The 14,969-nt window shown below is 38.6% G+C and overlaps 1 protein-coding gene across 1 annotated transcript in view; it reads left to right on the forward strand.

Annotated features, from left to right (window-relative positions):
- The window catches only part of HERC2 (HECT and RLD domain containing E3 ubiquitin protein ligase 2), a 3,346,202-nt gene that overhangs the window by 1,172,026 nt on the left and 2,159,207 nt on the right, over positions 1-14,969 (forward strand). The window contains 1 exon segment of the mRNA XM_033948978.1: positions 14,276-14,468. Coding sequence (XP_033804869.1) covers positions 14,276-14,468 — 193 coding nt within the window.

A 14,969-nucleotide genomic window follows, 5' to 3' on the forward strand; every position in this document is an offset into this window, starting at 1 on the left:
TATGTACCTGAAGCCTTCTTGATGACACCAGGCTCTGAGCCATCTATTAAAGTCCTCTGTGTTTTTCATTCTTTGCTCTCCTTTTCCATATGCAGGCAGTATTTCAGAAAAAGCTAAAGTCTTTACAAAAGGTTTCACGCCCTCACCAAGCTCCCGAAAAGCTTTCTGTGCTGCAAGTGTGGAGTTGTTGGCCAGGTCATTTGTTCCCAGATGGATAACAACATCAGTGTTAAAATCCTTAGTTTCTTCCTTAATTATAGTCAATATTTGCCTGGAACTCCTGGTAGCTGAGGATCCTGGAAGACATTTCACTATTTTGGACTCCTCGCCCTGTGTTCCAAGGTTAATGCCTCTGATGATGGAATCCCCCAACAGTAATAGTTTTCTGTTTTTGGCTTTTTTATTTGTACTTAGGGTGTTCTTGTTCTCTTGAGTTTCCTTCATTGGTTCCAGTCCCACCTCCCTTCTGTTTTCCTGAGTATCGCAGTGCACTAGTGGAGCGAAGGAATTCTGTAGAGGTAATATTAGTGAAGGTGGATGTTTCTGTGTTACATGTCGCAGTCTTCCTGAGCCTACTGTGACCCATTTATTCCTGGGCTGTTTTATTCTCTGAGGTAGAGGTGGTAAGTTGGTATGATTTTGTGGAGTGATGGAAGCTGCTTTAATTGTGTTCAATTCCTGTTTAAGTTTGCAGAGCTCCTCCTTAATACTGGCAAGTTGAAGACAGATGGGGCAAGCCTTAAGCCTCCAAATAGTATGTCTTGGAATTAAAGCACCACAGTGATTGCATAGAATAAAGGTCATCTTGATTGGTTGTGAAGTCCTGATTATATGGGTCTCTATATATGAATAGTGGTCCCTGGGGTTGGTGGGACTATAAGTAAGACTACTAGTAAGGCAGAAATATAGGCTCTATACCACCTAAAACACAGTATTTTAAACAAAACTGCAGGAAGAGGAAATAAGATTTAACAGAGGAAAGAGAAGGATTTTTTTGTGCTTTTTTATATTTTTTTTAGTAAGAAACAGGGAGGAGAAGAGAAATTAAGCAGATATAATGCTGAAAACCAGTGAAAAGAGTAGAATATGAAATGGTGAGTAACTTAGCTTTTAGAAGTTCACAGGGCAGCCTTGTTTCAGCAATGTCCCAAAGATAATGCAATTAACCTTAGAAGTAAAACAGAACCCCTCCCTTCTCCACCTAATCAAACACAATGACTAAAAACTAGTGAGTCAGAAATATAGGCTCTATATCACCTAAAACACAGTATTTTAAACAAAACTGCAGGTTCTATCAGTGCTACCCTAAAACACAGGATTTATAACAGGATTTTCCCTACTTTAGTCACCCTGAGCCACAGGCACCAGAAATATAGGCTTTATACCACCTAAAACACAGTATTTTAAACAAAACTGCAGGTTCTATCAGTGCTACCCTAAAACACAGGATTTATAACAGGACAATACAAGTCTTTATTTAAATACCACCAATACCTCTATGAAGTTCACAGCGGTTTACAGAAATAATTATTTCTATAACTCTACCAGATGTACACAGCGCTGTACAGAGTAGACCACTCACTACTATTGATGAGACTAAATGAACTGGGATTTCAAGGAAAAGTACTAAAATGGTTCACCCATTTCCTAAATAATACATTTTACGAGGTATAGAAGGATGGGAAGAAATCGAAAGCTGGAAAACCACCTGCAGAGTTCAGCAAGGATCTCCACTTTTCGCTCTCATTATTCAATCTATACATAAGCAAAAGTTTCATTCTTCAACAAGTTCAAATCCTTTCATATGCAGACAACATTTTTCTTCTTTGTGACACCACTATAACACATAAAATCTGCAATTAACTACCTCAGTGATTGTACACAAAAGAACTACCTCAGCCTAAACTAGTCCAAGACCAAGCTTTTCTGGTTCGGCAACTTTGACTCAATACCATTGCAGAAACTGAACTCACTTCAGGAGAGAAGCTAAAAATTGAAGTAACTTCTCTAAGGTACTGGGTGTCATTCTTAACTCGTTCTTAACCTATAAAGACCAAATCAATGTAGTGATGAAAAGATTCCTTTTCAGACTAAGACAACTAAGATTAATCAGGCCAGTCTTATCCCAAAACAACTTTAGGACAGTCAGTCCTACTACGATACCTGGATTGCAATTCTTTTGTAATCTGCCTTGAACTGCAAGGCAATGGCGGAATATAAATCTCTAATGTAATGTAATGCTACTCTAAAAGCTTTCTTAAAATTTTTATTTATTTATGTTCTTTTACAAGTTGAATAAACAATACTTGAAAGGGAATATAACAATTTAAAAAGGAAAACTAATTATAAAATAATTCCACATTAATAAACTATAGTTAATGTAAATCATATTTATTAAATTTCATATACAAACAAAATATTAAAAAAAAATCATTTCAAATACAAGAAGAAAACCAACATTTACAGAGTTAATATATAATAAACATTATCACTAAAAGCAAATATACCCAATTCCCTCCCCTTTTCCCCATTTTAGAACTATAATTACATATTAAATAATATGCGATTGCGAGTGTGTGGTGTTAATGTATCTAAATAAGGTTGCCAAATAGTAAAAAATTGTCTTCCTAGTCGTGTCCCATTCTGATAATTCCATACTTTCCATTGTTAAAATGTGTAACATTCTAGAACGCCAATGACTATATGTTGGTCTTAAAGGTCCAATCCAAAGATAAAGTATGACTTTCAAACCTGATAAGATTGTTCTTTGAAGAAAGCCCTTTAGGCCTCTTGGAATAGGATGCTTAACATCAAAAATCCAAAATATATTATAACTATTGCAATGCCAATCAATTCCCCACATTTGTTCAACTTTAGAAAAAACAACATTCCAAAATTGGCGTATCAAAGAACATGTTCAAAACATGTGAGATAAATTAGCTTTAGGGTGACCACATTTCAAACAAGAGCCTAATGTAGCAAAAGTCGCCCTATAAGCACGCCAGGGAGCAATATATATTCTACAAATAAATTTATAACCCATTTCATAATAGGTGATATCAGAAAGAAGACCATTTAAAATCTTTGAATATGGAATCCCTGAAGGGGAAACCCCAACTCTTCATTCCAAGCTTGAGCTATTTTATTGTAATCTAAATTAGGAGAAAGATTCACTAATGAATGTCTAAAATATTTAAGGGGCACAATCAACTGGGCATCTAACCAAAATAATTCTGAAAGAGCATCATATACTTTAGTATTTAGTGATAATGAAGGTAAGGATTTCACAAAATACCTCAACTGCATGTAAGAATATTTATCCAATTTAGACTAATTATAAACAGTACGTAGTTGTGATAATGTTGGTAAATTACCCTCATCAGTTACTATCTGGTAAAAATAGAAAATATTTCCTCGTTTATTAGATTGAAAACCTGCAGATGTTATACCAGGTAAAAAAGAGCCATTTCCACAAATAGGTAAAAGTGGTGTAGTTCTAAAATCAAACTTCAATCAATTGCATATCCTTCGCGAAGTGATTCTCAAAGGAACAATTAAAAAATAAAAATGATTTTTCAGAACAACAATCTTCATCTTAGAAGCATGTAAAAAATAACTAAAGTGATAAGGCCTCCATAATTTTAACTCTACTAAAGTCCAGGAAAAATAAGATGTTGCAAGAAACCAATCATGTATGTGACGCATGTGACAAGCCTCGACAAATTGCCTCAATTGTAATAAACCCAATCCTCCCTTTGTTATTGGCAAAGTCACCTGATTTAATGAAATACGTGGACTTTTTCCCATCCAAAGGAATCCACGTATCAATTTATTTAATTGACATTCTACTACTTTAGAATACAACAATGGTAACATTTGATATACATATAACCATTGAGGAAGAATTATCATATTACAAAGAGCAATACGTCCCATTAAAGAGATAGGAAAATGTCTCCATAGTAATAAGGTTGATTTGGTTTTATTCAATAACGGTTGAATATTAAAATCATTTAAACAGGTAATATCTTCTGGAATAATGATCCCTAAATAAGTAACTGCTTCACATGCCCAAGTTAATGGGAAATTTCCTTTCCAATGTTCCTTCAAGAACTGATTGAAAGGAAGGGCTACAGATTTCTGATAATTCAGACGAAACCCAGAATGAAATCCAAATTCAGATATTGCATCAATAAGATGTGGTAAAGAATTCTCAGGATCAGTCAAAATAATCATCAAATCATCCGCAAAAACTAATACTTTCAAATCTTGATCTATCACCCAAATCCCAGTAATGTGAATTTCTCGTTTCAAGGTACGTAAAAGAGGTTCTAGATATATTATAAATAATAAAGGAGAAAGAGGACATCCCTGTCGAGTCCCATGAGAAATAGTAAAAGGAGATGAACAAGTGCCATTAATCTAAATAGAGGCCCTTGGCTTGGCATACAAAACTCAAAGACTATCTAAGAACCATCCAGAAATTCCTATTTTAGACAATGCAGAAAAGAGAAAGGACCACACCACTCGGTCAAAAACTTTTTCTGCATCCAGACTAGCCAACAGACCAGAAATTGCTTTTGTCTGACCAGTCACTAATGCCATTAAAACTTTTCTAACATGTAAAACTGATTGACAACCTCTTATAAAACCAACTTGTTCTTCCCCTATCAGCATAGGCAGATGAATTGCCAGTCTATCTGCCAATACTCTTGCAAATATCTTAAGATCTACATTGAGTAATGAAATCGGACAATATGATTCTACCAATAGAGGATTTTTTGATCAGTGTTTTTTGGGATCAATGTTATCAGAGCATGAGTAGCTCCTAAAGGAAAATAATTGTCTTCTACACATTAAACATAGTGACATAGTAACATAGACCATGTCACACCGCTCCTATCCAAACTCCACTGGCTTCCCGTTATTTCCAGGGTCTACTTTAAATGTGCCTGCCTAACCTTCAAGATCCTCCACGGTATCCTTCCTCCTTTTATCCCTCTATCCTGAAATTCCTCAAATCCAACCTCCACTAGATCCACTCAAAAATTAAAACTATCCTACCCCTCCTTAAAAGGCATCTCCCTTGTTGGTAAACTTGGCTCTTCCCTCCCTTTCAGAATCACTCAGCTCTGGAACAGTCTCCCTTCCCCTCTCCGCAATTTGAGCCCCCTTCTACCATTCCGTAAGCATCTGAAGACCTGGCTCTTCTCCAGAACGTAACCCCGTCCCGCTCCTGGCACTCTCACACCAACCTCTCTTCTCTCATACTTATATAATTCCACTGGAGTTCCGTTCCTTCCCTAACCATGTAAACCGTGTTGAGCTCCATCTGCGGAGATGATGCGGTATATAAACCCAAGATTTAGATTAGATTAGATTAGATAGTAGATGACGGCAGATAAAGACCCGAATGGTCCATCCAGTCTGCCCAACCTGATTCAATTTAAATTTTTTTATTTTTTCTTCTTAGCTATTTCTGGGCAAGAATCCAAAGCTTTACCCTGTACTGTGCTTGGGTTCCAACTGCCAAAATATCTGTTAAGACTTACTCCAGCCCATCTACACCCTCCCAGCCATTGAAGCCCTCCCCAGCCCATCCTCCACCAAAAGGCCATATACAGACACAAACCGTGCAAGTCTGCCCAGTACTGGCCTTAGTTCAATATTTAATCTTATTTTCTGATTCTAGACCCTTTGTGTTCATCCCACGCTTCTTTGAACTCAGTCACAGTTTTACTCTCCACCACCTCTCTCGGGAGCGCATTCCAGGCATCCACCACCCTCTCCGTAAAGTAGAATTTCCTAACATTGCTCTTGAGTCTACCACCCCTCAGCCTCACCACAGTTGAAGTGGACTTAGACCAGATATACTATCAGATCGACAAACTTAAAAGCGACAAATCCCCTGGACCGGATGGGATTCATCCGAGAGTCTTAAAGGAATTGAAGGTTGAAATCGGAGAGTTATTGCAAAAACTTGCAAACCTGACAATCAGAACTGGACAGATACCGGACGACTGGAGGATAGCGAACGTCACCCCAATTTTCAAAAAAGGATCGAGAGGGGAACCGGGCAACTATAGACCTGTGAGTCTTACGTCTGTCCCTGGCAAGATGGTTGAAGCACTGATCAAGGATAGCATAGTCCGGCACTTGGACGCATATGACTTAATGAAACCCAGTCAACATGGATTCAGGAAAGGGAAATCATGTTTGACTAATTTACTCCAATTTTTTGAGACCGTGAACGAGCAAATCGATAGTGGGAAGCCGGTGGACATAATATATTTGGACTTCCAGAAAGCGTTTGACAAAGTTCCACACGAAAGACTTCTCAGGAAACTACATAGCCATGGCATAGAGGGGGATATACAAAGATGGATAGGCAAATGGCTGGAAAACCGAAAGCAGAGAGTGGGCATAAATGGGAAGTTCTCCGACTGGGAGAAAGTGACTAGTGGTGTGCCCCAGGGCTCGGTACTTGGGCCGATCCTTTTTAATATTTATATCAATGACCTAGAGGAAGGAACATCCAGTGAGATCATCAAGTTTGCAGACGATACAAAACTATGCCGGGCAATCAGATCGCAGGATGATAGCGAGAAACTCCAGAGCGACTTGTGTCAGTTAGAAACATGGGCGGAGAAATGGCAGATGAAATTCAATGTGGAGAAATGCAAGGTAATGCATTTAGGCAATAAAAATAAGGAATACGAGTATACAATGTCAGGTGCAACTCTGGGGAAGAGTGAACAAGAAAAGGACCTGGGTGTGCTGATAGACAGAACCCTGAAGCCGTCGGCACAATGCGCGGCAGCGGCAAAGAAGGCAAATAGAATGTTGGGCATGATAAAGAAAGGAATCTCGAGTAGATCGGAGAAAGTTATAATGCCGCTTTATAGGGCAATGGTCAGACCACACTTGGAATACTGCGTCCAACATTGGTCTCCCTACCTAAAGAAGGATATAAAACTGCTGGAGAGGGTGCAGAGACGAGCAACAAAACTGGTGAAGGGTATGGAGAAACTGGAATACGAGGACAGACTTATAACACTAGGATTGTTCTCCCTTGAGAAAAGGAGACTGCGTGGGGATATGATCGAGACCTTCAAAATACTGAAAGGAATCGACAAAATAGAGCAGAGAAGATTATTTACATTGTCCAATTTGACACGGACTAGAGGACATGTAATGAAGCTAAGGGGGGACAGGTTCAGGACTAATGTCAGGAAGTTCTGCTTCACTCAGAGAGTGGTTGACACCTGGAATGCTCTCCCAGAGGAGATTATTGCGGAATCTACCGTCCTAGGCTTCAAGAGCAAACTAGATGCATATCTCCTTAAGAGAGGCATATAAGGATATGGTGGAATATAAATTACGCCAGGTGTACACCTGGCAGGGCCTCCGCGTGTGCGGATCGCCGGACTTGATGGACCGAAGGTCTGATCCGGAGAAGGCAGTTCTTATGTTCTTATGTTCTTATGTTCTTATATCCTCTGGTTTTACCATTTTCCTTTCTCTGAAAAATATTTTGTTCTACGTTAATACCCTTCAAGTATTTGAACGTCTGAATCATATCTCCCCTGTCTCTCCTTTCCTCTAGGGTATACATATTCAGGGCTTCCAGTCTCTCCTCATACGTCTTCTGGTGCAAGCCTCCTATCATTGATTATAATAACACATTGATAATACATTGATTATAATAACACATCAATGTACTTGGAATATGATTAACAAGTAAGTTATAATATTCCCCTGTGAATCCATCCGGCCCAGGTGCCTTAATAAACTATAGTTAAAGTCCACATTGAGAAGAGAGAGAATCAACCATTTTCAAGGATTCCAAGAAATAATACTAAATTAATCAAATTACAGAGTGCAGCTGGAATCAATTAATGGCCTGGTTGGGAGATTCCATGGAAGTCTCTGGAATTCTTGTAGTTGTTTTACCTTCAAGAAAAAAATTGTAACTGATCGAGTTCATAAATATATCTTTTACTCTGATATGTAATGCAATATTTACAAGGAAAACGTAATTGAAAGGTTGCTCCTAAACTCAAAACAGATTGACGGTAGGCCAGAAATTTCTTACGTCTGGCTTGCGTCCATTTCAATACATCAGAAAAAATTGAAATTTTGAATCCATGAAATTCCACATTATTAGTCCTATAAAATAGATGAAGAATTGCATCCTTTTCTTGAAGAAAGTTACCAATAAAGTGGCTCTAACTAAAATTTCCTCTTGAGATGTCTCCAGCATACCAATGAGATCCAGGTCTCCTAGTGATGCATCTCCTTTTTTTTATCCACTTTTGAGAGATTCAGGTAATATAACTTTTGTAACGGTGGCATATTATTTTCAGGAAATTTCAAAACTGATTTCAAGAAGGAATGGAATAAATCCCTAGGTGATTGAAATTTAGATACAGGAAAATTTAAAAGTCTCAAGTTCAAATTCCTGTTTACCTTTTCAAAAATTTCTATTTTCCTAGTGAGCAAAACCTTTTCTTTCAATTGTAAGTTAATGGAAACCTTCACTTCTGCCACAGTTTTCTCCAATTTGTGTACTCTACCAGACTGGTGTTGGAATTTCTCATCAAAGATTTTAAATTGGATATTAGAATTTTGAACTGAGGTAACAAACTGGGAGCATACATTATGCAAAGTTTCCAAGGCACTCCAGATCACCTCCATGTCAGTCACCGCTGGTCTAATCAGAAGAGCAGGGAGAGACATTCCAGGGGGCTCCACCGATGATTCCGCCTCCCCAGTCCCTGCTTCACTCCGAATTCCAGATCCTCCAGGCACCAACGCCGACTGTAGAGAAGTCGGCAAACTAATTCCCATCCGGGGTCAGAGATGAAACCTGCAACGCCGACAGAGACATCAACTGCGGTGCTTCCTGTGCTGCTGAAGGCGTGCAGGCCCCAAAGGGCTGAGCGATACCTCGCCCTCCAAGACCGAGGTCTGCCCACTTCGGTCAGCGGAAATGCCTGGTCCAGCTTGAGCATGGGCATTGGACGCCAGCGCACTCATAAAGCTGCAGTTACCAATTAAGCTGCTAGCTTTCACTCAAAGTGTGAAAAATAATAAAAAACATGGAAAATGACGCTAATGCAAGATTTACCAAAATATTTAATTTTATTGTTTTTATTCTTCCATTATGAAACTCAAAAGAATAGTTAAAAGAATAGTTGCGTTAGCTGGAGGTCGTTATAGTTGCCAAAATACTGGCCTTCTGATAACGAGCTCAACTCAATACTTCGAAGCTCCTCATTATATACCTTAAGTTCAGTATGACATCATTGGCTGTAGGCCAATCAAATACAGAGGTGGTCTTTAAAGTTAGACAAAGAACTCTACATGTTTAAAAGTTTCAGAAATTACATTTGTTTTGTTTACATTCATTTCTGAATATACATTAACATTTTATAACATATCCAATATTCCTTTTATCCTTTTCACAAAGGTATATTTAGATAAATCTGCATTTGTTAAAAGGATGCTGATATAGTCTCAGCCCTCAGAGAAAAAGGCAGTCAAGGAGAAGGCAATCAAGGAGAAGGAGGGGCTGTTTTCCTCCTCTCCTTGAGCTGACAGCTTCAAATTTCACTGATCCTTACACAGAAGCCTTTCTAACTTAACCATTTCCAGATGCTGTGTTCAGGATTTTTTCTTAGTATTCTTTTTATAAACCCATTTCATTTTAAATATAGATTCTTTCATCCATCCATACTTGGGGCCCAAAACATTCATAACTTCACACACATTATGTCATTCATATTTAATGCATGTTATATCTCAGTTTGGGATACGTAATCTAATATGCGCTTTCTATCCAGCCTAAGGCACATCTGGTATCAATTAGAACCACGATGCTAGATGCGGGAGAACTCTGAACAAAGACAGGAAAAAAAGTTGAACACAAAATGGAGTTCAGCCAAACAGATACAGAACGACAGAGAACAAAATGGAGTCCATGTATATCCTGATTTCCTTTATGATCTAACCTAATAGCAAAGTACATAAAAATAATATTATTATGCTTTCCCTTAATATTAATCTGTAGTGTGTTTTTCTGGCCTTGGCTACATCCATATTCAGATTTTTATTCACCAATTTTTCATACGCTTCTATTGGGCATGGCCTTAACTAACATATATGTTTGTATCTAACTAGAGTTACCCAGAATCATACGAAAAACCAGCCATTTTTGTAGAAAAATTCCACAAAATACTGCACTATCATGTCCTGATGTCCATTCCATTACCGTCCCATAGACATTACCCCCTACTGGCCATGAGCCACTACTGCTCAAGCTGGAACAGCATAAGCTGTTATTGCCGCTTGTCGCATCAGAGAGGTGGAAGAGGAGGCAAGAAAAACACTCCTCTGCTTACCCTTGTGCTTAGGCATGCTGCACAAAAAAGGTAAGATTCCCACAGGAAAATGCAAAGATTGCTGGCAAAGTGCAGGAGCCACTTGAAAGCGTGACTCACTCCATCTTGATTCTCCTACTCTAAATGCTTTTACCATATCCCTCAGAAATTAATTCCAAAGCTCAACTATGTTCTGAGTGAAAAAAAAAAATATTTTCTCCTATTGGTTTTAAATTATTTCTATGTAACTTTGTGTCAGTTCTAGCCTTTGACAAAAGACTAGTAGCAACAAATAATATATTTTGTCTGCCTGTTATTATAGCTTATATTTTTATGTTAAAAACAACCTCTAGCTTGTGAGTCCCTATGCTGCAAGTACTTCATATCTTGATTTGTCTTTGGGGGAGGATACAAGTTAATTAACCTATAGCAGGTATTCTCCATGGGTTGCAGGATGCAAATCTTCACATACCTGTCATTTCCCCAAAGAGTTATTTTCAACTCAAGGTGAAAAATATATTGAGATGATCTTGCTTGACAATCACAGGTGGTAAATGATACACATATGCAATGAAGCAGCTTAAAACTACTAGCACATACTAAGCTGGAGAAGCTTTCCTGCACTGGCTCCATCAATGGCTATACTCCTGATGTGAGGATTTGTATTCTTCTGCCCAAGGAGAACACCTGCTACAGTAACTTGGCTTTATCCCTTTTATCAGTCTCTTTTCTGTTATGTACCTTCCAGATTGTGTACGCTAGGTATTCAATCCCAACCCGCAATCTGGGAGTTGCAGACATCTACAAACTTTTCTGAGTTAACAAACAAATCCAGTAGAATGGGTATAAGTGGAACAATTTTTCACTTCATCAACAATTACAAGGGGACACTCGAAGAAGTAGTAGGAAATATTTTTTCACTCAGAGAATAGTTATCTCTGGAATGCATTGCCAGAGGTTGTGGTAAGAAAGGATAGCGTAGCTGATTTGAAGAAGGATTTGGACAAGAAGAGGATAAGCACTGTGAAAACGCTAGAGCAAGCTTGGTCCCTTTTTAAGGACACAGTCACTGAGGCACAAAATCTATATATACTGCTTATCAAAAAAGGATCCAAGAGGTAAAAGAACCGGTGTGACTCACTGTAGAGATGAGGGAAGCGATCAGAGACAAGAAAACTTCATTTAAGGAATGGAAAAGGTCAAAAACGGACGGAAACTGGAATAAGCACAAACAACATCAACGCAGGTGGCATAAGGCGGTTAAAGGGGCCAAAAAAGACTACGAGGAAAAATAGCCAAGGAGGCAAAAAACTTCAAGCCGTTCTTTCGATATATTAAGGGGAAACAACTCACGAAGGAAGCGGTGGGACCGTTGGATGACCATGGAATAAAGGGAGCGCTAAAGGAGGACAAAGAAATTGCAGACTAACTGAACTCATTTTTTGCGTCTGCATTTACTAAAGACGATATACATAGCATACCCATCAGACTATATGCTGGAAATGAAGACAGGCAACTGATAGGGTTCGCAGTCAGTCTAGAAGAGGTATGCAGGCAGATTGATAGGCTTAAGAGCGATAAATCCCCGGGACCGGATGGCATCCATCCGAGGGTCATCAAGGAACTGAAAGGGACTATAACTAAACTGCTTCAACTGATAGCCAATCTGTCGAACAAATCAGGAAAGATTCCGGACAACTGGAAGGTTGGAAACGTTATGCTGATCTTCAAAAATGTTTCGAGGGGAGATCTGGGAAACTACAGACCTGTGAGTCTGACCGTGGTACTGGGAAAGATGGTAGAGGCGCTGATAAAGGACTGCATCATTGATCACCTTGATGGACAATGTTTAATGAGGACCAGCCAGCACGGTTTCAGCAAAGGCAGATCTTGCCTGGCAAACTTGCTGCACTTCTTCGAGGGAGTAAAGAGGCGGATTGACAAGGGCGACCTGGTCGACATTGTATATCTGGAGTTTCAGAAGGCATTCGACAAGGTTCCACATGTACGACTACAATATATTTAATGCACCTATTTAAGAAATTTTAAGTGATTGAATTGCTGAATTTGCACATTAGAATAGCTGAGGAGGAGGAGGACCAATGATTATAGCATGGTTTCATTCAGCTGAACAGCTGTTCTGGCTGTTTTGTAAGTACCAGATCTGAGGTCCTTTTTCTCTTTCTAGATATAAGAAGAAAAATGAAAATTTATAAGAATAAATAATGATTGATATGATATCATAATAGAAATTGTTGGAGCAATGGACTGGCAATGCTCTTCCTTTAAGAATTGAAAAAAATATTCCTTTTTGTGAATTCCACTTTTGGATGTAATTTACCACTAGACCTCCAGGGATTGTATTGCAAGTAATGCAGTTATGATCTTGCACAGTAGTTTATATTATAAATAGATTGCTCTAAATAAATGCTTTTAATTCAGAAGTATAGCAGGAATTGAAGTCTGAAAATTTGAGATAAGATCCTTAGGAATTAGTCTCTCGAGGGAGATATGACATCAGTTGTCTCTAAATTTTGTGTAGAGTTGGCATTGTAAAACACCTGTGGCTTTTACTTTTTCATTAGCTGAGGTCCATGTGTGTAGAGGCTATTTTGCTTGGAGGTAAAATATAGGGGTCCTTTTACTAAGGTGAGGTAGCTGTTTTAGCGTGCACTAAATGCTATGAATGCGTTAGCATTCAGCGCATGCTAAAACGGCTACCGTACCTTAGTAAAAGGACTAAATAGTGGCTCATTATTTAAATTATTGTATATATTCTGGCTCTGAATACTATTTGGGTGATTCTAAAGAATGTCCATCCTCTATTGGGTATGATGAAGATGCAGCATTTTAATGAAATTTGTGGTGTTCAAAAGCTGGCTGTTATGAGAGAGGAACCTGCAATGATTTGCTTTTAAGCATAAGTACTGATCAGCTTATAAGAGTAGGAAAATATTACATGGAAATGAAGTTAATACATTATAAACTAATTTCAGAAATATATTGCTTTTGATTGCAGTTTTTCAGAGTATATAGTCTTCTCATTCAGTAACATCATTAGGCTTTTTTAGTTTGAATTATATATTAAGCTGGTATAATATCCACAGTGTAGACCAGTGTCAGGACTCCTTACCCTATTTTAGGAAGAATCTATACAGTTTCAGTTTTGGCCAAATCTGAAGGAAAAAAATGTTATGGCCAGCTTCTATGTTCCACTACACGTTTTTTCTCTATTTGAATCCCAACCAATCCCTATTCTCATTCCTGCCAGTCATCCTTCACTGTCCTGTTTCTACCTTTTGGGTCTATTTTCTACAGAGGCTTATTGACCTCTGGAATAGCTATTCTATTTTCTTTCAGCGCCACATGACACTTCAGTATTTTCAAATTGCTTCACAGTTCATTCACTCCTGTTAAAAAAGTGTGGTAATTTGGAATATATATAGTTCAACCTTGGAGAATTACATGGCACAGTTAGAAAAGAGATCTGCTATGGATGTAGCACCAAGCATCAAGTCTCAGGAAAATGGATATTGGCGTAGAGTCTGGGGATCACTGGCCCTGAAGCTTGAAATGAAATGGCACTGTCCTAGGGAGTTGAAAAAAAAAACAGTAATTTTTCTGTACTGTGTAGGTGTTAGAGACCCACCACATGTCTCTAGGTATGAACCATAAACAATGGATGTATTCCCTCAGAACGTATGGAGTAGTTGTGGCCTGGCTTGGGTACTGTCAAACACAGGATGCTGGGCTTCATGGATCTTTGGTCTGACTTACTAGGGTATATTTTATGTTGTTAAAATAAATAATGCAAGACTTCTCAAGAAACTGCTTTACTTATGTAGTCAATATGATTACGTAAATGACACTCTCATTCTGTTTTGCTGTACCAGGATGGACCTCCACCAGGCTTGGGTCGTGTGATTGGAGAACTTGGAGAGGATGGCTGGATTAGAGTTCAATGGGACACTGGCAGCACCAACTCATATAGGATGGGAAAAGAGGGGAAATATGACCTTAAATTGACAGATCCTCCACCTGCTTCTGTCTCTATAGGGGAAGATTCTGACACAGAAGATGATTCAGGTTGTCAAATGCTTCCTTTACTTGCTAAAAATCATGTGTTTTCCATTTTTCATTCTTTTGAACCCAGTAGTCGTTTAAAAGAATTTGTCCATAAAGAGCAGGGTGTCAAAGTCCCTCCTCGAGGGCCGCAATCCAGTCGGGTTTTTAGGATTTCCCCAATGAATATGCATGGAATCTATTAGCATACAATGAAAGCAGTACATGCAAATAGATCTCATGCATATTCATTGGGGAAATCCTGAAAATCCAAATGGATTGCGTCCCTCGAGGGAGGGACTTTGATACTCCTGATAAAGAGTCAAGAATGTCTTGATGGAGAATAACCTTTTGTGCAATAGGAGTGTCATTCTGGATGAATAAGTATTCAATCTGAACCCACAAACAGTGCAAAAGGTATCAATCACAGTTTTCAATTTCTCCTTATCCAGTGCACTGTGCTGCCCCCTTTAGTTTTATTCTTTTGCAAGCTGGAAGGTGTCTTTCTGATCTGCTTAGTTTAAT

The sequence above is a fragment of the Geotrypetes seraphini genome, chromosome 6, assembly GCF_902459505.1.
Source record: "Geotrypetes seraphini chromosome 6, aGeoSer1.1, whole genome shotgun sequence".
Taxonomy (NCBI): domain Eukaryota; kingdom Metazoa; phylum Chordata; class Amphibia; order Gymnophiona; family Dermophiidae; genus Geotrypetes; species Geotrypetes seraphini.